This window comes from Amblyomma maculatum, chromosome 7 (genome assembly GCF_055883805.1).
Source record: "Amblyomma maculatum isolate TAMU_Amacu chromosome 7, ASM5588380v1, whole genome shotgun sequence".
In the NCBI taxonomy this organism is placed as follows: Eukaryota; Metazoa; Arthropoda; class Arachnida; order Ixodida; family Ixodidae; genus Amblyomma; species Amblyomma maculatum.
In genome coordinates this window covers 32320046-32340675 of record NC_139350.1, presented here as the reverse complement: position 1 = coordinate 32340675, position 20630 = coordinate 32320046, and the positions used below count along the sequence as shown (strand labels likewise).

The following is a 20630-nucleotide window of genomic DNA, read 5'->3' as shown; positions in this document are numbered from 1 at the left end:
ATACAAATCAAAGCTCTCTCATGTTCTCCTTCGGGAAGCCAGCTTCCCATTCCCTGCACTGGCCCGTCGAGGCGCAGCTATGACGTCTCAGTCGAAAACGACGACCATTGGTCCGTCTCTCTGTCTGAGGGTGAAGGTTGGATGTCTACCGCTCGCTGCGCGCTTTTCCCTCAAAAAAATTCCCAGAAGTTCCTGTTGTAAACAAAGATTCTTATTTGCGCTGGTGCTCTCTTTGTTAATTGTGCTTTTACCTTAATGGCTTTTATGTAATGCATGGGCTTTTCAATTTTTAGACGTTTAAATAATCGGCACATTTTTTTTCACTCGTTTCAAGTCGAAGTGAATAATGTACCCATACCACACAATTTCCTTATCGGGGAACTGCCTTGAGCATTTATTACTTGCAAATTTAGGGCAGATGCACCTTTGTTTTTTGTTGCAAAGGCACTGGTGTACTAAAAGGCATTTCCTCTTTTTTTTTTGTCACCTCAGTGCTGCAGCAGTCTTTTTCGTCGATTGTACAGAAGCTATGTACATCTCTTGTTCTTGTTAATACTTTTTTTTTTAACCGCAGCCAGCACATCCAAGCCTGATGGCAGTGCAGATCAAGACCTCCAAGCCCAAGGTAAAGAACTGATGCCTTTGTATACATTTATATTTTCTTTTTTTGCAACCGTTAAATTCTGGCTTGCATTTGTGTTTTGCGCAATGGGGTGCAATGTTTCGAGGGTTAGTGATATTACCTATATTATTAAATTGTTCCTTTAACCATGTTTTGAAACACCTACTGGTTTACCCTATACAACTCATTCCACACAACAACAGAATGTTATACACAATTCCAGTATCACATTCAGCAAGTCTTTCTTTGTGAGCATTTTCGCATGTGTTGATGGATCAGTCTTTGCAATCTTTACTCATTTTATGGCATAGGCTCATTGACTTTTTCGGAGCAGTGAACACGAGGTGAACGTCACACCTACTAGCTGCTTTCTTTAAAGCATAGGATACATTGTGTACATACGGATAGACGACCACATCACTAGTTAGCCCTGAATTCCTTTTCCGGATCCTTTTGGTGCCACTCAAAATCTGTGGGTGCTTTTCTGCAACTGAAGTTAAAAAGTGCCTCATTGTATCCACTCGTTCTTAACCGCCGCATATTCACAAACACGCCTTCACTCGAACTTCTGCTCCAAGCGGCCCTCGAGGCCTGTTTTTCGTTTCAGAAAGCAATCTCCACTCGAATCGCTCCTGCAACGGCTGAGAAACCTTGAGTTTTCTCGAGAATCTCGAGTCTGCGACGACGCTACCTTGGCCGCTCCTCGACCGCCACTCCGCTTGTAAACATGGCCGACATCGCATCGCATCACTCGCTCGCTGTGTGGAATTCGTTCTACTGGTATACCAAATTTTTCATGAAAGAAGATATGACAAGGATGCACCGAACCTTTCTTTAAAGCATCAGCTGAGAGGGACAGTGACTCGGGACTTCTGGCACGCTATCGTTTTATGAATGTGGTCATGGCTAGCCTCCGTCCGTCCCTGCCGCTCACGCCGAACATGGATAACCGGGATCACTCACCGGCGTCTGTGCTGTTTGATCTTCGCATAATCGCATTGCGCATGTGTGGCGCGAGCACATTTCAAGTCGTCACTGGATAAATGGACAGCCTTTTCGGAGCCCACCGAGTGCAGAGTTGAGGCCCTATTTGACCGTAAATGGTGAGCTCGCCCGCGGCCGGAGCCGAGCGGCGGCGGCGCACTCTTCGTGGCTCGCCCTGCACGCTTCCGGAGATGGCGCCGAACTTTTGGGGGAACAATGTGTTGTATGCAATAAGCTGGCGAGCACCGGAGCCGCGGTGGGACTATGTGGACATCTGTGCTGCACCCCGCGCATCAATGGCCTGCCCGTCGCCCGAGGGTACGTGGTAAGTCTTCGGAGGTGCGGCGCTGTCGAGGGAGCGCGTTGGTGTGCTCCTCCTACGGAGGGATATTCGCGGCCGACGAAGAGCATGGCTTTTCAAGCACGTTTTCAATTAGGGCTCCCTACTTGTTTAGAAACCACACACGACATTTTCTTCTGCAGAGTCGAATTCAGTGTGCATGAGCTGCAATGCGCTGCCAAGCAGCATGCATGTTTAGCAGTTTAGCTCGCCCCCGAGCAGGCCGGAGCCATGCCCGTATGAGTTCGCGGCTCATACTTTATTTTTTTTTTCCTACAATATATTTTGACATCTGTCAAAGCCCGGCAATACAAAAAGTCTGTCAAAGCCTGGTTATAGAAAAGTGTGTCAAAGCCTGGCAATAACAAAAAGGCAAAGCGGCAAAGGCTGAGCGTAGATCTCACACCAAAAAATAAACCGAAGTATTCACACCATTTCTTGAAGCCTACGTCACCAGCAGCGACTGTTGCCAGATGCAAACATTTTCGGCCATTTTTCACAGCCGTCCTTTTCATCCAGCCCACAAAACAAGTTACACTATGCTGTTAACGTCGAGGTCACTTGTGAAAGTTGTTTAGAAGACTTGACATGAAAAACTGAGCATGTTATACAGTTCAGCACGCAGTTTTCGGGCCAAAAGTTAGTCTTAATCTCGTCCCCATATGGCACTTGCGTTGCTCTGAGTGGAGAAGGTATTCTCGAGGAGAACTTGACGGAGGAAACGCCGAGGGGCGTTCATGAATCCGAATCTGCCCTGGAGTGGAGCAGCAGCTGCTGCGTCGAGTCGAGGCGCGTTTGTGAATACGGGCGTTAGCTTATCAACTTGTCTTGTGAGGCGGCACTCTACTTGATGAACACATTTCTTTACACATTGTGATAAACCATTATATGCTAGGCTCCTTTTCACTCTTTTACCCCGCTTGGGTGGCGCAGTGGTTACAGCGCTCGACTACTGTTCCCAAGGATGCGGGATCGAATCTCGGCCTCGGCGGCCGCTTTTCGATGGAGGCAAAAACAAGGCGCCCGTGGGCTGTATGATGTCAGTGCACGTTAAAGAACTCAGGTGGTTGGAATTTCTGGAATTCTCCACTACGGCGTCTCTCATAGCCTGAGTTGCTTTGGGACGTTAAACCCCACAAACCAAACCAAACCAAACCTTTTCACTATTTTAGAATGCGCGAAACGATAGCTTAAGGGGGGACACGGCTCTTTGCGGCCGAAAATCGCTCTAAAAGTCGATTTATTTATTGCTTCATTTTCCGCAACTATCTGCAAGTTTAGGTTGAAGAATACCGCCTATTTCACACGTTACAGCGCTCCAAAGTTGCAAATCTGAATGTTTGCCCCCTTTAAGGGGGGACCCTGGTCTTAAGACAATATTTTTTATTTACTGGTAGATTTTGATGAAAGTTGCACCATTTATGCAGCTTTTTGTGCTGATTTCAAATATGCACATTAATTTTATGTAAGCCATTTAGTTCTGAAGATATTGAGCACTTTATGTTCTTTGTTTGGAAGTGAGCTGTCAGTAAAACTACAGGAGCTATAATAAAACCTGACGTATCAAATCAATTTAGAACACACAGAGAATGCAAAAATCAAGATTGAATGTCCTGGTTCCATTTTAACCAAAGTTACAGCTTGTCAAAGTTAACAGACCAAAAAGCCACCTTGACACTCCAGAAAACATGAAAATTTTAACAAACTTTCCACATTAAGTACCACAAATTCATTTATATTTTTTGCACTGTACATGAGGTTACCTATTTGGTGCAAAAGGAATTATAGCAATATCATAAGTAGAACCAGAGATATCGCACCTCCAAACATGTACCGTCCTCAATATTTTGATTTTGAGAAATTGAGGAAAAACGTGTTGATAAATTTTTTAAGCACCAAAGCTAACAGTAACTCATTAAAGTTGGTTCTGACTAGCTTCTGATGCCAGTGCATCATTTTCCATCGATATAATTCGCCCTCAAAGAAAGAAATTTCCGGCGAACGGAACGCATGGTCCGGAGGCCGCCACCAAGACAAGTGCGTTTGCATCGTGACCTCCGCAAAAGTTGGTGCCAAGTTCTGGCGAGCGATCGCGATTCGCACGTTAATGCCGTAAACGCAGTCGGCCTGCAACTAGTGATAAGCGACCGCTGCTCGTCTTGCACCGCGTAGCATTTAGAAGAAAGTTTATTTCGACAAGATTTGGGATTCCGCGAAATCTTCTGTATGTTCCGCGTGTCGCGGGACGCTGCTTCGCGACTGCCGCTTCGGCTGGTCGCGGCACTGCCTCACAGGGTGATCTATCCCGGCGTTGAAAGCTGCACTTGCTCATCTGCACCCTCACGGTTCCATACGCGGCAGATCGTGCCGCTCCTCGCTATCGCACTGAGCACGACCGGCTATGCTATGCCGTTATCAGGCCATCGCGGACTCGACGCGGAGCGTCGGCGCTTCGTCATTGATTGCAGATAACCAGATGCAGCGATGCAGCGTCCCCGGCGCGTTTATCTCCTCTCGCTACTTTTTTTTTAGACTAATAACGAAGCGTGAATCTCAATATTGCGCATTTCACGTTGTGGTTACGATGAGGGAGCGGCGCTAGGCCGACTAGGTCTAAAGGAGACCTTTTCAAAATGTCACCGGACCGCGAGCAGTCGACGCCGCCAGCCAACCAAAGCTCGCCTTTTGCTCACGTGCGATGGAAGTCCAATAGCAGAGCGTGTTTCACGCAATTTTATTCCTTTGTGCCTCACAGGGATTGTTGAACTTTCCACGTCTCGAATTTGGGCTGTGATTGGACAAAGCGCGCGTTCCGTGAGAACGTGGGGGATCGCGCGACTGCTATTGGCTGCTGCGCGCGCTGACGCGGTGGTCCCTCCTCGGCTCGTCGTCTGCTCCGGCTGCCTACTGAGCTGACGTTCTTTGTGCGCTCGCTGAATCGCTTCACGTTTCACCATTTTTGAAATCGCCATGATCATCGCTGGTTATGGATTCTGGTGGCGTGTTTTGAACGGTTTTGTGCACCTTGTGGATTGTCTTATGGTCGGCCACGATGCTAGCTAAGAAGTTCAAAACACTGCATACGTCATCGTTCTGTGAATGCCGTCCGAATCGCGAAGTTAGCGAAGCACGTTGCCAACGGTCGCAGAGACTGTTCTATCAGTGCTGCCTCTGCTACACCACTACTAGACCGACTGCGCTGCCACTTCCAACTGCGTATCTTTCGCGTCAACGTAAGGAGACTGCGTTTGAAGCGTGCCTGCTGTACCGACCATATCAACCTCGGCGATCTGAGCCTCCCGTATCGCGTCTGTCATCGCAAGCGATAACGCGTCGTCAGCGTCGTTCACTGTTCGCATGGAAATGCTTTTTCCGAGGGAATCGGGGAGGTGGAAGCACAATGTGCTGTAGTGAAAAACAAACTTTAGACTTGAAAATGCTGTTTTAAACTTCAAGGGTCATTTTCTCAGAATGAATTTTTTTCATGGTATGGTTGCTTATTCCCGCAGTATCTCTGGAACCGCTAATCGTATTCCCACCTGTTTTTTTTTTATTGTGTGCCTAAATAAATTTCCGAGGGCAAGACAAGCTCATTTTTCCAAAAAATATATTCTGGAATTAATAATAAACAATCAAAATTAAGCTAATGCAAGTTCAATTAGTGGCACTAACCTCAATGCAGTGCTAAAATTTTTCAGCAGGGAAATTAAAAAAAGGGCTCGGTCTTGCCCTGTGGTACCTATTCAGGAACCTTCATAATGAATTTAATAGTGCCAACACATTTTGCAAGTTCTCCAGGCATGGTACAAGGAACCCATGTGAACCATTCTGATATACTTCTGTAACTTGAGTACCAATGTGTGCAGCTCCATGAAACTTTGCTGTTATTCAAATGGCTGTGCCATGAGTCTATCCTGAAAATTTCATTCAATTATCTCAAGAAACTAAAAAGTTGGTATTCAAAGGTAGCCTCCTCCCCTTAAAACACCTCGGGATCTTCGACTTCCCGATTACAAGCATGGGAAGGTTCTCGCTGCCACATGTTGCTGCCAACGAGAACGGTAGCCGCTCTTTACTGTGCTTGCCACCGTGGCATAGGTCACCAGCAAAAGCAAGCATTCTTTCTGGCAACATCTTATAATATAAGCCAGTTTCGTCGCAGTTGAAAACATTGTCAGCAGAGAACTGCTGCAACAAAGACTGCAGTTTTCCGTTGCGGTACTGCTCAATAACTGCATTGTCGACGGCGCCGCTCTCACGGCACACCTTCTTGAACTTGAGGTCATTTCGATGTTTAAAGTTTCTAAGCCACCCATCACTAAACTTAAAATCGTCAATGCCCATTTGAAGCGCGAGAGTTTCCGCTTTTTCTTTCAAGATGCCAACCGCTTTGCAGTCATTGAATTAACCCTCACGATGAGGGCTTCCTCAAGCTTTTGGTGAACACCTTGGCTTGCATTCTTTTTTTTTGGCACCAGATGGTTTTTCGGCCGCTTCCAGGATGTTGCCCTTGTTCTTGAGGAAATCCGAGACTGTTTGCTATGAAATGCCGAACTCCTTACCTATGTCAGCCTGTGATCAGCCGCTCATTACTTGTTTAATAATGGCGGCTTTCTTCATCGTTACCCGATGGTACTGTTTTCCGCGCTTCGATGCCATCGGCGAGGACGAACACTGATTGGGGGCCATCGCGGGCAAGCAAAATCCTCTTGTTGCTAAGTGTCGAAGCACCTAGGCCTAGCGTTGCCGAGCACACTTGACACAATACGTAGCACGTAGCAAAACCATGCACCAGCATAGCGAAAAAACACCATGTGGTCTGCGATGAGTCTGCGCAATGAAAAGGCAAAACGGTCTTGGCGTCGACGGTGCTTGCGGAGCATGCGACGGTCGAAACGGAGAGACGAGTCTCCGAACGTTTTTTTTTTTCAAATTCTCCGGTGCAAAAGGGGGGGGGGGGTTCATTATGCAACTAGTTTGATTACGCAACAAATACTGTTTCATATTTCACGATCCCAAGTGGCGTCTCAAGCTGATTTCTGTAATTGAATTATCGATATATCAAACTATTTGGCGATCCCCTTCGAGTTCGATATATCCGGGTTCGTCTGTACGAATTTCGGGATGATACAAAGTTTTTATTTGCGAGAGTCGTCCTTACAATTGTCAACAGCAGAACCAAAAACTGGGCGAGTTGGTGAACGTTCAGCATTATGTACAGCGCGAAAAACGAAGATGGGAAAAAACGCAGATTTCTTCCCCTGTCTTCGTTTTTCGCGCAGTATATAATGTTACTTGTCGTGCGGAACGTGTGGTGCAACTTAAGCCATGTTGGCTGCAGACAGTTTTTTTTTTCTAGAGTCGTCTATTCTTACATCTATGACTCAACGAAAGCATGCGGTCAGCTTCGATCATGACACAGACTTTTAGCATTGTTTTCTTCAAGGTGCTTTTGTAGCTATCACGCTTCCAAGGATTTTGTAGCGGTGGACTACGTCCGCGCCAAGCACGGCACGATTAATCGAACCAGGCTTGTGCAATTAAGCCATTACGGACACTCTGCCAAGTTCGCTATGAAACGCATAGTCAAAAGATAAACACACCGTGACGTTACCGTAGCATCTTGGCGCGCTGCCAATAAATGAGCTGTGGAAGCGACGGTCGAACTTTTTTTTTTTTTTTTTTCAAATTCTCCAGAGCAAAAGGGGGGGGGGGGGGGGGGTCCTTATGTGACTAGGTTGATTACACGACCAATACTGTATCATTTTTCACTATCCCAAGTGGTGTCTCAAGCCGATTTCTGTATATCGAATTATCGATATATCAAACTATTTTGTGATCCCCTTCGAGTTCGATATATCCGGGTTCGTCTGTACAAATTTCGGGTTGATATGAATTTCGGGATGGTACGAATTTGCGAAATTCCACGGCTGGAGTGCATTGTGTACAATGTGCAAAATTTTGGATGATCCGAACATTCTCCTGCGCCACTACTGACGATAACGAGTACGTAAACTGTGACCGCAACCTTGAGCACTACACACTGTCTGCACATTGTTGACTCCACGATAGCCAGCCACGCTGTGTGTATGCATCATGAGCAATTTATGGGGATACGGGATCTGCACCTCGCCGACTTTGCGATTGCGTTTCGGGCTCATGTCGCAAAAAGCTTTCAGTGCATGTGGCCCACAAACCTCAGGCATCGCAACTGAAGTTGCTGGTGGCGGCATAAACAGCGGGTGCGCACGGACCGCACATCGCTGGCACTTCCAATCAGTTTGCAGAGGTGTGCGGCCGGCATGTTGCCATCTTCTGTTGTGCTGTACGCACCGGGAGAAGTACGCGGAGGCGGGCGGACTGCAGATCACCGGCATCACGATTATATTCCATGCTGCGTAAAGTTTGCAGCGGCTTGCAACCATGAGTGAGTAGTAGTCGGTGGTGCACACGGCGGGCGCGCACATTGTAGACTTCACAACCACTAGTCATGGTGTATGCTGCGTCTGAAATGGCGTCGCTGGCCTATGCACACACCCAATGGCAGCGGCAGGTTGGAGGAAATTGCAAAACTGAAACTATGCTGTTTTTGAATGGAGGATTTACTTCTCTATTGCACCTCCCATAGCAAGCATGCAGGCACCACTGTTTCATAAAATTAAGGTTCTAGGAGTGTACTTTGAGGATCGCTGGCTTAGCGAGTTGTACCTCACCGGGATATCCCTCCGAAGTAAAAGGAGCCTGACACGGTTATGCAATATATTGCAGATTTGTATTCTGGTAAATAATACTGGACATTGTTATTTTATTTCCGAAGTTCAAACTCTCTAGTGGCATTTTTTATTTTGATAAAAGGGTGTAAAGTGAGATCCCTAAGCTCTTCCCACGGACAACGATTGCCATGTTGAAATGCCTGGTGATGCCAAAAACTGACACCGGCTGGTGCATCATCTGCTGCTGTGCCAGCTCCGATAGGCTGCTGATGCGCTGTGCTGTGTCTGCACTTGCTTGCAAGCTAGCATATGGCTCCCACATACTGTACTGATCATATGTCTGTAAACAGAGCAGAGACTGTAGTGAAGCGTGATCTAGTTCTTGCCCACACATCCACCTTTGATGTGAATGCCGCCATCGTCCGAAGGCAATAGTGGCCCACCCACTGCCATAAATGCCGTGCCAGCCTAGCCTTCTGCAAGCCGTCTGTGCCAGCGGTATGGCAGTTTTCTTGCACCAGTGTCAGAAAACCGTGCTAATGCTCCTTGAGGAATGGTGACCGATAAGGTAGGAGTTTCTGCTCACAGACGCGTAGCAGCTGCAGCCAGTACGGAGCTTTTGTTTGCTAGCTCTGCTGCTGAGGCCTTGCGAGAACTGTACTGGGTATGTACTGGATATGTACTGGATATTCTAGCTAACTTGAGCCAGGGGCTGAATAATAAAATATTAGGGGCAGGCAAAAGAAACCAGTTGTGTATTGCTGGTAACCACCTTGCACACCACATGTTTTTTGTTTTCCCAATTAAAAAATTAAGCGTATTTTTTACCAGGTATTGCCGATTATAAATCAACTCGGATTATAAATTGATCCAGATTATTAATTGATTTGTCAATTTGCGAAGCCTCTTTAGTAAAAAAATTGACCGCGAATGTACGCCTTTCCAATAAGTGGTCACTGGCCATCGCCTTATTCTGCACTCCTCCTCTCTGGACTGCTGAAAAAATGGTTCTCTGCCGCTTCCTGTGTGCTAGCACCAAGTGCAAAAAGCATTGCAGCAAACTGTTTGGCAGCACCCTGTGACGACATATTGGAAAGGTGGTTAGGTTGACAAGTTGTCAGAAGATAATCATTCAAAGATGTCTATTTTTTCAAGAAATACCTCTGACGATTTGTCATCGCTCGCGAGACAGTCACAGTCATCTTGGCCACTGCTGCTGCTGGCCTATAGGCATGAAAAATATCCGGGATGACACTGCTGAGATCATGTGACTGGCCACGTGGCTTGGATGAGATCTGAGCCATGGTGTTGTCAGTTTTTATGTGAAATGCCCACAATTCATCTACAAAGTGTTTCTGCCATGTAAAAAAAAAAATATGGGGCATGTCTCTAGGCCAATTCCTAATTATTTCAGCAGCATGGTTTCATGCCATGTCTGACAACTATTGTGGAGTTATGCGAAAACGTGCATGATGCTACCCGCAGCTTGGCTGAAACTATTTCTGTCCCTGCACAGAGGTTGAATTTACGAATAGGTGTGTATACATCGTCTTCTTTTAAAGTCAACCGCCATACTTCGTATGGCCATTTATTGGAGAAAACTTCGACTTATAATCTGCAATATACGCTAATTTACTAAGCATTGATTGCAAGCAATAAACAGGATTTGCTTTATTGGTGGGTACCTTCTGAAATCCCAGTTCCATCATTTACAATATGAAAACACATGCACAGTTAAATCTCGTTACAAGAGACACTGTTAAAAGAGACACTCGGTTATAAGAGACATTTGAAAATGGTTTGGTTGGTTTTTCTATGACTGCCATGTTAACAACATTGCATACAAGAGACATGGTTACAAGAGACACTCGGTTACTAAGGACAACTTTTTCAAGTCCCTGGAGCAAATTCTTCACTATTTACAAGAAACACAACCCAGATGTGCTCATACAATGCAGCTGAAGCCAACTCATACATGATGCACTTCAGATTCCTTTAGCTAAATATTGCTCCATATCAGCATCCTTTTTGTAGCAATATCTAAGGAACTAAGAAGGAGCGCTTTCCCATGATTGGAAAGTCAAAACGACCCCGTTGTTTCAGCCACTGGCATCGCATTACTGTCACCTACGAAGCAAATCAAAATGCATGAATGACATCCAGCATTTTTAACTCCTCACTGTTAAAGTTTGATCACAAGATGAAAGCCCAAAATTCTGATGTCTTTCTCTTTGTGGACAATGATTCTTGCAGCACCAAAGTTCACGTGCTCAAAGCCATGACAGTTATTTTTTCCCTCCAAACTCCACACCCTACCATCAATGAATAGACAAAGGGATTATGCACTCTATCAAGTTGCTGTACAAAACAATGTTGGTAGAACGCCTGTTGCTCGACAGGCAGCAAGACTACAATAGTAATTGATGCGAAGTTTGCTGTTCAGGTGATTTCAGGTGTTTGGAATGGCCTGAGAAGTGAGGCTGTGAAAAACTGTTTCAGACAAACAGGCTTTAAATGCAGTGACATGATGTAAGAGGGCCCATATACGGATACTGTGGAAAGCTTCCTTGAAGATGATGCTTGGGCGAGCATCCAAGAGACTGCTGAGGTACTAGAATCTTTTGAGGAATTCGTATCAGATGTGGATCTTGTGTGCTCCCGAAGAGCTTACAGACTGTGCAATTCTGGTGCAAGTAAATGGCACATGTGCCATAGAGGATGACTACGAGGCCATTTCAGAGGAAAAAGTGTCAGCATCTGAGGGTAACGAGCATGTAAAAGTGCCTCAAAGGTAATATAGCAACAGGAAGGCCTGCAAAGCAAAGTGCTTTACCTCCAGAATTTGGGAAGGAATGCACTCTGCACTCGCAAAAGTACATACTTGTACTATGATGGACTTCTTTAGGCTTTCTTGAATAATTTTCTGTTAATGCATGTGAATGCATTTATATGCTGATGTGCAATACTCTAATCGACACAGTGCTTTTAGAATGTTTGGTTACAAGAGACCTTGCTTACAAGAGACATTTTTTTCGGGTCCCTTGAGTGTCTCTTGTAACGAGGTTTTACTGTATATCATTCTTCCCAGCTCCAAAGAAAGCCTGCAAAATGCAGAGAAAAACCATGTGGCTAGCACATTGACGTACCACAATCGTTCTGCTCTCAGCCGTGGTTTGAGCAAACAAAATCCGCTGCTGTGGCTGTAAAGTGATGGCCCAGTTGCAGCTGCAGGCCTATATGTTGGCCGCAGGTTTTTGCAAGATGCAGGACGTCGGTGACGCCACCTAATACATAGTCAGTGGAAAGATTCAGTACACTTTGAAGGCAGTCGTGAAAAAGTACAGGGGCGCACTTAGGTGTTTTTACGTGCGGAAATGAAAAATCATCGCAAGCTGTCTGATGGCTGTAACTCCACCATTAATGAGTCCTTGGAAAAACATTTTGCGGCCACTCATTGAGGAGTCAATGCCTCACAGCAACTAGTTTTTGCATTTAGGATGGTCAGGGGCCTTTGAAGCGAAAGCCCCATTCTCGACAGCCCCTTGAAGGGGGGCTCTGTTTTTCAACTTACGACAGCGTTGGCTTCAAGATGTCAAACTTGTACCTTTCTTTTAAGACAGGTCGCTTCACTTGTGCTCCTACAGAACTTGAAACATATTTTCCAAGCGAGAACGCTTCATGCGGTCATTCCTTGAAGTTCATCATGCCAAAGCAGCAATTGCATTTGGGCTTTAAGCAGGGGAACTGCGACTGAAACAATTGAGAGGCCCACCGATGACTACCAGATTGCCTTTTACCGACTGTAGTGTTGCCAACAAAAAAATATTCCGTGGTTGTAAGTCGTACAAAAATGTGCGAGTACAAACGAGCCCAGATTGGTTCCGACTGTTTAGATTCTGTGCCCTTTAACTGAAGGTGGCACATAAATAGTGTTTCAGTTAACCCAAAATTGTTAGAGGCAGGCAGAAAATTAAAGCGCTGAAAACAGGAAGGTTTTAAAATTTTATTTTGCCATCATTGTTGACCTTTTAATGAATAGACTTGGGCAGGAAAGTTGTAATTCTGTTTATCAATGATTCTCATTATATCACGTCGAATTGAACAACGCAGCACTATGTGTTTAGCACAGTACCCATAGGACAAAACCGCCGCATCAACATCCGCATATTCTGGTAAAACTTTTGCTATGGGTTTTCCTCTCTGCCCTGATGCACTGTGCCAAATTGGGTTGCCATACGATTATTAATTCGTGTGCAAGTTAATTTTAAAATGTGCAATTTTCTTAGCCTCAGTTCAGACTTTCTGTGGGTGGTGCTGCGGTTGGTGACATCACAAACATCATTCCTGCAGTACTACCCGCTCTCCGTGTTATAAAAAAATTGAGGCCTGTATCAGGCTATCTCCGGCAGTTTAATCACTTCCTCATGATTTCTAGTCTTAATTTCTACCATCCAAGGTGCACATGAATGTTTTTCTAATACAGTATGTGACGTCACCAGTTCGTCAATTGGATTGTTGCTTCTGGTCGTGAAAGCATTTTCTGTTTCAATTTTCTGTTTTTATTATTAAAGAGAGTTCTACTCGGAATTTCGAAAAGTGGTTGGTTGTGTCAAAATCAGGACACGAGGAATGTACTGCAATGAATAACTCAAAATGGTGAGAAAAGCCCCGCCCACGAACCACACAAATGAGATGCAGGCATCAGAAGAACATGTATTGCAGTTGAAGCAGGGCTTTTGTAGCCATGAAAAGGGAGGGAAGGAGGGGAATGGCGCTTCGTGCCTCTGCAAGCCTAGGCTGGGCTGCTAAACAATTTTGGTTGGTGTTATTTTTCTCAACATATATGTACAGTCAGATCTTGTTATAACGAATTGCAGAGGACCACCCAAAATCGTTCAATAATTTGAAATGCCGTTGTAATGAAAAACATGCAATTATAAGCCAGTTGCAAAACCTAGGTATGAGAATGATGTACCTTGGTAGTGAATGCGTATGCAGACAGCAAAAGCTCAAATGAAAATGTTGCATTGACTTCAAACCTGCTTTATTTGAAGGAATAATTTTTTCCGACGCATGCAGCACACACCAGCGATAAACATTCCATATCTTCCTTTTTGCGCAACACCTCATCATGTAGGTCGTTGCACGGAGTGAAGAGAAAGTGGACTTTATTCATGTGCAAGAAAACAGAGTTTGACTTCAGTGTTCAGTGAAGCTTGGCAATCTTGCGGTCTTTCAAAATGATTGTGGCTGTCGACGGGGCCAACTTGCTGTTTTCCTGCGTCGATTTCTTGCAATATGTCTACTCTTTCCTATAGCAAAAACTACTTTAGCTCCTTGACGCCATCGCTGGCTGCATTCATCGCCAGATCTCGCACGAACTTCTCAGTAAGATTATTCGCAGTAAAAATTCCGGCCTGCTTTCGCGAATGGCACGATCGACTGACCAGTGAACAACACACGACATGGAGAGAAAAAAAATTCAGGTGGCTGCGCCTGCTGGCTACTGCATATAAAACCACACCTTTGTGGTGGCACTAAGGGGTGGCACGAGATATGATAATGATGATAGCTATAGCCCACGGCATACACACAGAAGTTGTTGTAATGGTTATTTATTGTATGCACAAAAGGAAAGAAAAGATGCTTGCCAGCCCCGGTATCTGCTATCTGATATCTGAAGCACCTGAACTGGGGCGGTGGAAATAAAGGGATAGCGAGGAGAAGGTAGAGGAAATCAAAGAAGTGAGTGATAGGGAGAAAGAAAAGGGTAGGTAAAAATAAAAGAAATATATACACTATGGTACAGTATACAGTAGTTTGCTTGAGGCCCAGCCGCAAATGTCTTAGGTCTGTGCAGTTTGTTTTACGCGAGAGTTGCCGTACTATTTATTTTAGGTGAATTCTAACGCGGATGTTCCTTGATTATATAAGAAAAATAACGTACATTATTGTGAAATACGCGCAGTATTGAAATTTGTAGTTGTGAAATATTTTTACATTGAAAAGATTGGAAATCAGTTGGGGATTTTGAAGTAGTTGGTTATTTTGAAAAATTTGTTAACGTGGAGTTTGTAGTAACGAGATTTGACTGTATAACAAAAATTGCTTTATTAGCCCACCCTTTCCTCCTCTTGGTGCCACTTCTTTCTTTTGGTTGAAAGGCTCCGCCATCTTAGTAGAATATTTATCCATTCATTTACTTCCTAGGAGCTTCACTTCATCTCTACCAAACCTTACTACACCTAGCTTCATCTGTCAGATCATGTGCTCACTGCTCGCTGACTAAACTTTCCCTGCAGCAGCAGTACATCTCATTGGCCATAAAAAATTAGTGACCATTGAGATGGCCTGCTTTGCAGGGGTACAAGATGGATCTTCAACAAGATGGTGTGTCACCAGCGTAGTTGCTTTGTGCATTACAGAACACTTTTCAGCAAGTTAAGGGGGATCTTGGTCTTGAACAAAATTTTCTTAATATTTATGCTATCACTATGAAATCGGCAGCGTATATGTAAATTTTTGTGCTGATTTCAAATATGTTGTTAATTTCTTTGTACATAAATACATTTTCAAAATGTTCATGCAGCGCAGACTTCTTATAAATAGCTTTGTTGTGTTCCTTGTACAATCATGAGCCAGGTAAAAAAAGTATTAAAATCTAATTAGTAGAAGAGCCACAATGCCACCCACAAAATGGATGGGTAGGCAAAATTTACATCTTTACAAAAATGGAAAAAACTAATTGCAATGTAAAAAAGTCAGTTTAAGGGGGACACCCTTCTTAGAACCGCTTCATTTAATTATGGTCAGATTTGCAGAATTCGTTCATTTGTTTTGTGCTCATTCGTAAACTAATGACGGTAGCAAAGACTGCGAGTTGGAACTGACAGGGAAAAGAAAACAGGCGGGACGAGAGCCTGCGTAAATGCGCTGCCCCCCCTTCCTGCTTTTCCCCGCAGCGGCGGACGGTGTTCACGCTCTGTTTTTCCGCCTGAGTGCCCTAGGTTACCACTATGACGAGGCTGAGGATTCCCTTACTGCTACTGCCTCCGATGCCAACTGTGCACACAGAGCCAAGCTAGTTCGTCCGATTGACTCGTTTCGTCTAAGCTTTCACGGCCGCGCAAAACCGGTTTTTCATGACAACGATGTCCGCTCACGTCTATTTCATGATGAAAAAAAAAACAAAGCCATTGGCCAAAAAAAACAAGATCTCCACAGTACTGCTGGCGCCAAATTTAGTTTAAGAAGTCAAACTTTTGGACACCATAGGGCCCGGAATATCTGTCGTGAAACTGTACGCATTCCTATGGGGCATGTGACGGTTCCTGAATGAAGTCCAAAATATCGCGCTAGTCCAAATTATTCGAGTCTGAAAAATCTGTGGGGTACTGTATACAAAGGGAAAAAAGGTGTATTTTTTTTGCAGCTGAGATAGCGTGGGAATTCTTCATGTCAATTTAGATATGGCCGTGTCAAGGTGTTGCCTGGTCGGTAGAGTCTGCAGATTGGCTCTCCTCCACTGATCTGGATGAAACATTTACAGAGTGTAAACCAGAGAGATTGGACCTGCCATGCTCGGGACGAGAATTTGGTGGCGAACCGGAGGTTGGCACCGTTGGAAAAGATGGCAAGGTAATCAACTCATGTACTCGATTCAAGCCTTATATAATGTGGATTTGTATGTTATGCATGATTAAGTGTCGCCAGTGTTTGCTCAGAATGGCAGTTTGGATGAAATTTGGCAGCTCAAGCAGTGGCAGTGTTTCACAGAAGACGAGGTGTTGTTCATTGGTACGGCTAAACTCTTGGATGGTTCTTCTCACTCAGCTCTACGGAGGCTGCGGATTCTGGTTTTCCGAGGCTGAGTGGAGCAAGCTGTTCAGTGCCAAATCTGACTTTACCTTCTGCACCCGAGCTGCCAACCTCTTCTGGACAGAATCAGAGCTTGCCGAATGCAGCGTGACTGGCAAACTTTCGAATGCATCTATAGCTCGGGGAAATGCAGTACAGCGCCCACCATTGTCGCCGGACAAGCTCTCGGCCCTGAAAGGTACAGTGATGTTCTATAACCATCATACTTTGCTTAGTATTGTGTGCATGCAAGAGGTAAAAATTGGAAGGGGTTGCGAAGTGCATGCAATGTGTTTTCTGAGCCGCATGCAGTCCCTGCCAAGTAGCTTTTGTTATAATTCAAGTTTTGTGTTTCTAAATGTTGCGAGACACCATTTTGCGACCACTGTTGCTGCGTAGGCATTGACTTTGCTGGAGTTCTCAATCTGTTGCATCCATACAGGCTGCTTTGGTATCACTTTATCAACTGCAGCATCATGTTTACGCTGACCATACATGGCAGGAATTGCCTTGAAAAAATAATGCACTCTTCCAATTACAGATAACATGTTGTAATAGGGCGTCCCTAGCCTGCCACTTATCTCTACCTTTCTTCACTTCTTATTTAGGTCAGTAATGATACGCAAATACAGTAGAACACCTTTACAGTAAAATCACCAGGACCCACAAAATCTTTATCAGGGTCTCCACTGTACCATTTGTTGTGATGACATAATCCTGAAGATGCTGTCTAGTAATTAAATGGTTACTTACTAAAGACATTTTGAAAATCAGCCTGCATAAATTATCTAGAAATATCACAGAGTGCAGCTAACTAAGAATAGGGGTGCTAGATTAATTTGAACTTGTGTTTCAGTACATCAAACTTCTGTGGAAAAGCTCGATTTGACACTCATTATAAATAATTAATTTTGTAAATGTTGCCTCATCATAATTGCATATATTTGAATCTTACTGCACTCTTCAAGAAAGTATCTTTGCAGCAATGAAAAACTTAAAGCAGTAGCACAAATAGTTAGAGAGATCGCTCCTCCAAAATTGCAGCACCCTCAAAAATGCTGTTTCGAGAAAACAAGAAAAAACATGTCAGAACATGTAGATTAAAATTATGGCAAGGTTTGACATATCATTATGATCAGAAATGGTTGGAAAGTAAATTAAAGTAAAAATTAATGCGTTATACCAATTTGAGCCAAAGTTACGCCATAAAAAAAATAGACAAAGGAAAGGTCTATTTTGGTGCCAAGACAATCTTTTCAGTAAATTTTCTCGTATGGTTATTACATTTACCTTGGTGTCAAAAGATAATGTGAGGTTAGGTTTAAAGAAAATAACTAGCAAGAACAGGGCCAGAAATATTGACCTGGTGACTGTCCAAAATTCAATTTTGAAAAATCGGCAAGAAACGTTTTGGGCATATGTTTGAATTATCAAGGCTAACAGTAACTCAATAAAATGAGTTATGACTGGCTTATGGTGTGAATGCACCATTTCCCATGAAGATGATTGTCCCTGCAACTCAAAAGCAAATTTATTTCGAGAAAGTTTGCGATTCCGCATGCCGCGCGTGACGCCGTTTCGCGATCGCTGCTGCTGCTGCACCACTAACTTAGAATTCTGAGTGCTCGGTCTGTCGCAGCCATGAAAACTGCTTAATTATCACTTTTTCAACTGCATCGTCATGATACGATGATCGCACGCGACAGGATTCGCCTCGAGGAATTCGTTCGCTCTCCTATCTGTCGCTACGCCCTTATCGGCCCATTGCTCACGAACACCGATTGTGACATGAGAATAGCCTGAATCACGATCTTTCGAACGAGACCAAAATGATGCCTGTGGAGCGCATATCATAGATCTGCGGCCGATAAAAACAGCGCGATTTGACCTGAATTTAAAGGGCCAAACGTTCAGATCTGCATTTTTGGAATGCTGTAACGTGCGAATTAGGCGGTATTTTTCTACCAAAATTTGCAGATATTTGCGGAAACATCTCAGTACCGCAAAAATGAAGAAATAAAAAATCCGATTTTTGGACCGATTTTCGGTCGCAAAAAGCGGTGTCCCCCCTTAAGGGACGAGGGTCTTAAAACTAACTTTTTTAATTAAGTGTAGAACCTTGTGAAATTTTGCATACAGATCTGTTTTTATCTCCCGATTCAAAAAATCTAATCATAATTGAGCTGGTAGTTTTAGATCAAAAGTTGTTCTACAAAGTCTAGAGTGTAATTAGGTAATTTCTTACGCACCATTAATGAACTTTCTCATTCAATTTTGTTGCTTTTAATTACATGAATTGATAGCCAGAGAGTTGCCATACCCGATGACATTCTTCGTTTTTTTCTAAAGACATGTCATCCTGATATTGCTGTCGAGAGTTAAAGGTTGCAGTATATGACTCTGAAATTTGTTAAGCTAATTGCAAATTGCTTTTTATGCATGCACTAAATTAAAAAAGTAAGAATGTCATCGGGTACCTCATTCCTTTCCGAAGAAAATGGTACCAATGTTATTTTTGTGAACCAAAAAGAAGTTATCAAAACCCTGCGTAAGGCTGAGGAGACTGACCAAAAATATGAACCGCTGATACCTGAATGTGATATTTCCCACCGAAAATCACATATTCTTCCCATTTCTGAAACTGTCTTTGGATTCTGGATATGTCAACTAAAAGTGAAGATATCGCGGACAATCCAAGGCCAAGATAGCATAGGCCATTGGGAATTCAGCAAAATTTGCGGACCTTATGTGTAGACAAGACAATAGCAATATTTTAATAGCATATCGCTAATTATTGCACGAGGGCTGCAGAACCTCTATTAATAAACAGGTCTAGTAATTGCTGATGATTTGCACCTCTCCAGGGCTGTCTGGTGTGGTTCGTGCTGATGGCAATTTACAATTGTCCGGGGCCGTAGTCAGGGCACCTGTCTCCCTTGTGCCTCCTAGAAAGACTTTTTTTTCAGCATTGTTGCTCAAGAAGGCTGCTGTAGATTTCTGCAGCCTCATCCTGTTCTTTTCAAGACTCCGACGAAGGAGGTTGCAGCCTGGAGTGTAGCCAAGGCCCAAAGCTACACTTTCATTAGTTTCTCTTCTGCCTTGGTTGAATACTGCAACAGCTTCAGCAACTGCTCTTGTTACACTGAGCAGTGATGCATGGCTGTTCTTGGACACTTGTGTCTAAATCACAGAGTGCAGGCACTCACTGGAATTTTGTGTCTTGCCATTGGCACACCTCTCCAGCAAGGCGTCATCACTGAGTCGAGCGAACACTGGCTCTAGTGCTGCGCAAACAGAGGCTGGTAAACCGTCTTTGTGAGCAGGAGGCTCCTCGGCATTCGCGATAGCATGATTGTATTTACACCATGAGTTCACGCCATCGGGGCACAAGCTGTGGTCGGGGGCACTGTCTGTCGAAGACATATGTCGAAGCGTGGCTTGTACTGCCTTCATTTCTGGCACGTCATGTGTGTGGCTGCGGAGGGCGTACCCATAGTAGTTGGTGATCTTTTTAATTTTTTCTTGAGTCAATTTTCCTCTGCCTCCGAATGTTTCGCCCTGGGCCTTTTTTTTTTCCACTAAGCTTCGTAGTGCAGTGCCCATACGCTTGTGCACATGATTGAGGCAGTCCTTTTTTTCTATGGAGACAAACCCATAAACGTTTTCTGCCTGCAAAGCATGGAATGTGCGGCTGTCTCCATCACAAAGTATTGTAGTGTAGCGGAGCCCATTTTTGGAGAGCGAACGCTTGAACATCACCAGGGCTGCCTCAACTTCCATTCGCCCTGAATTGCAGTCTATGTTCTTCTGGCATTCGTGCTCTGCCAGCCAGTCTTCATAATCTTCATCTGAAGGTTTAGACCGATGGTACATCCAAGGCAAAAGTTGGAAAGGACAACATGATCAATTACTAGACAGGTGTACATTTCAATGATGCAGCCCACTCCAATATGTCATGACCGCCCTCTGGTCATCCAGGTGCTGTCAAAAATAACATCAATGTTATTTGGAGGCTGATAAAGGTCTCTATAAACTTCCTTGACAGCACTAACACTAGCAGCTTCAGAGGCTGCTGCAGTGTCCTCACAAACCTCGACCACCTTCCTTAGGTGGG

General features: G+C 44.3%; 1 protein-coding gene across 2 annotated transcripts in view; it reads left to right on the top strand.

The window, feature by feature from the left end:
- The window catches only part of LOC146182912 (uncharacterized), a 93152-nt gene that overhangs the window by 55938 nt on the left and 16584 nt on the right, over window positions 1-20630 (top strand). For both annotated transcript variants that reach the window (XM_084608971.1, XM_084608972.1), the window contains exons 5-7: window positions 575-625; window positions 16209-16297; window positions 16493-16715. In XM_084608971.1, the coding sequence (XP_084465097.1) occupies window positions 575-625; window positions 16209-16297; window positions 16493-16715 (363 nt within the window). The remainder of the gene's footprint in view (window positions 1-574; window positions 626-16208; window positions 16298-16492; window positions 16716-20630) is intronic.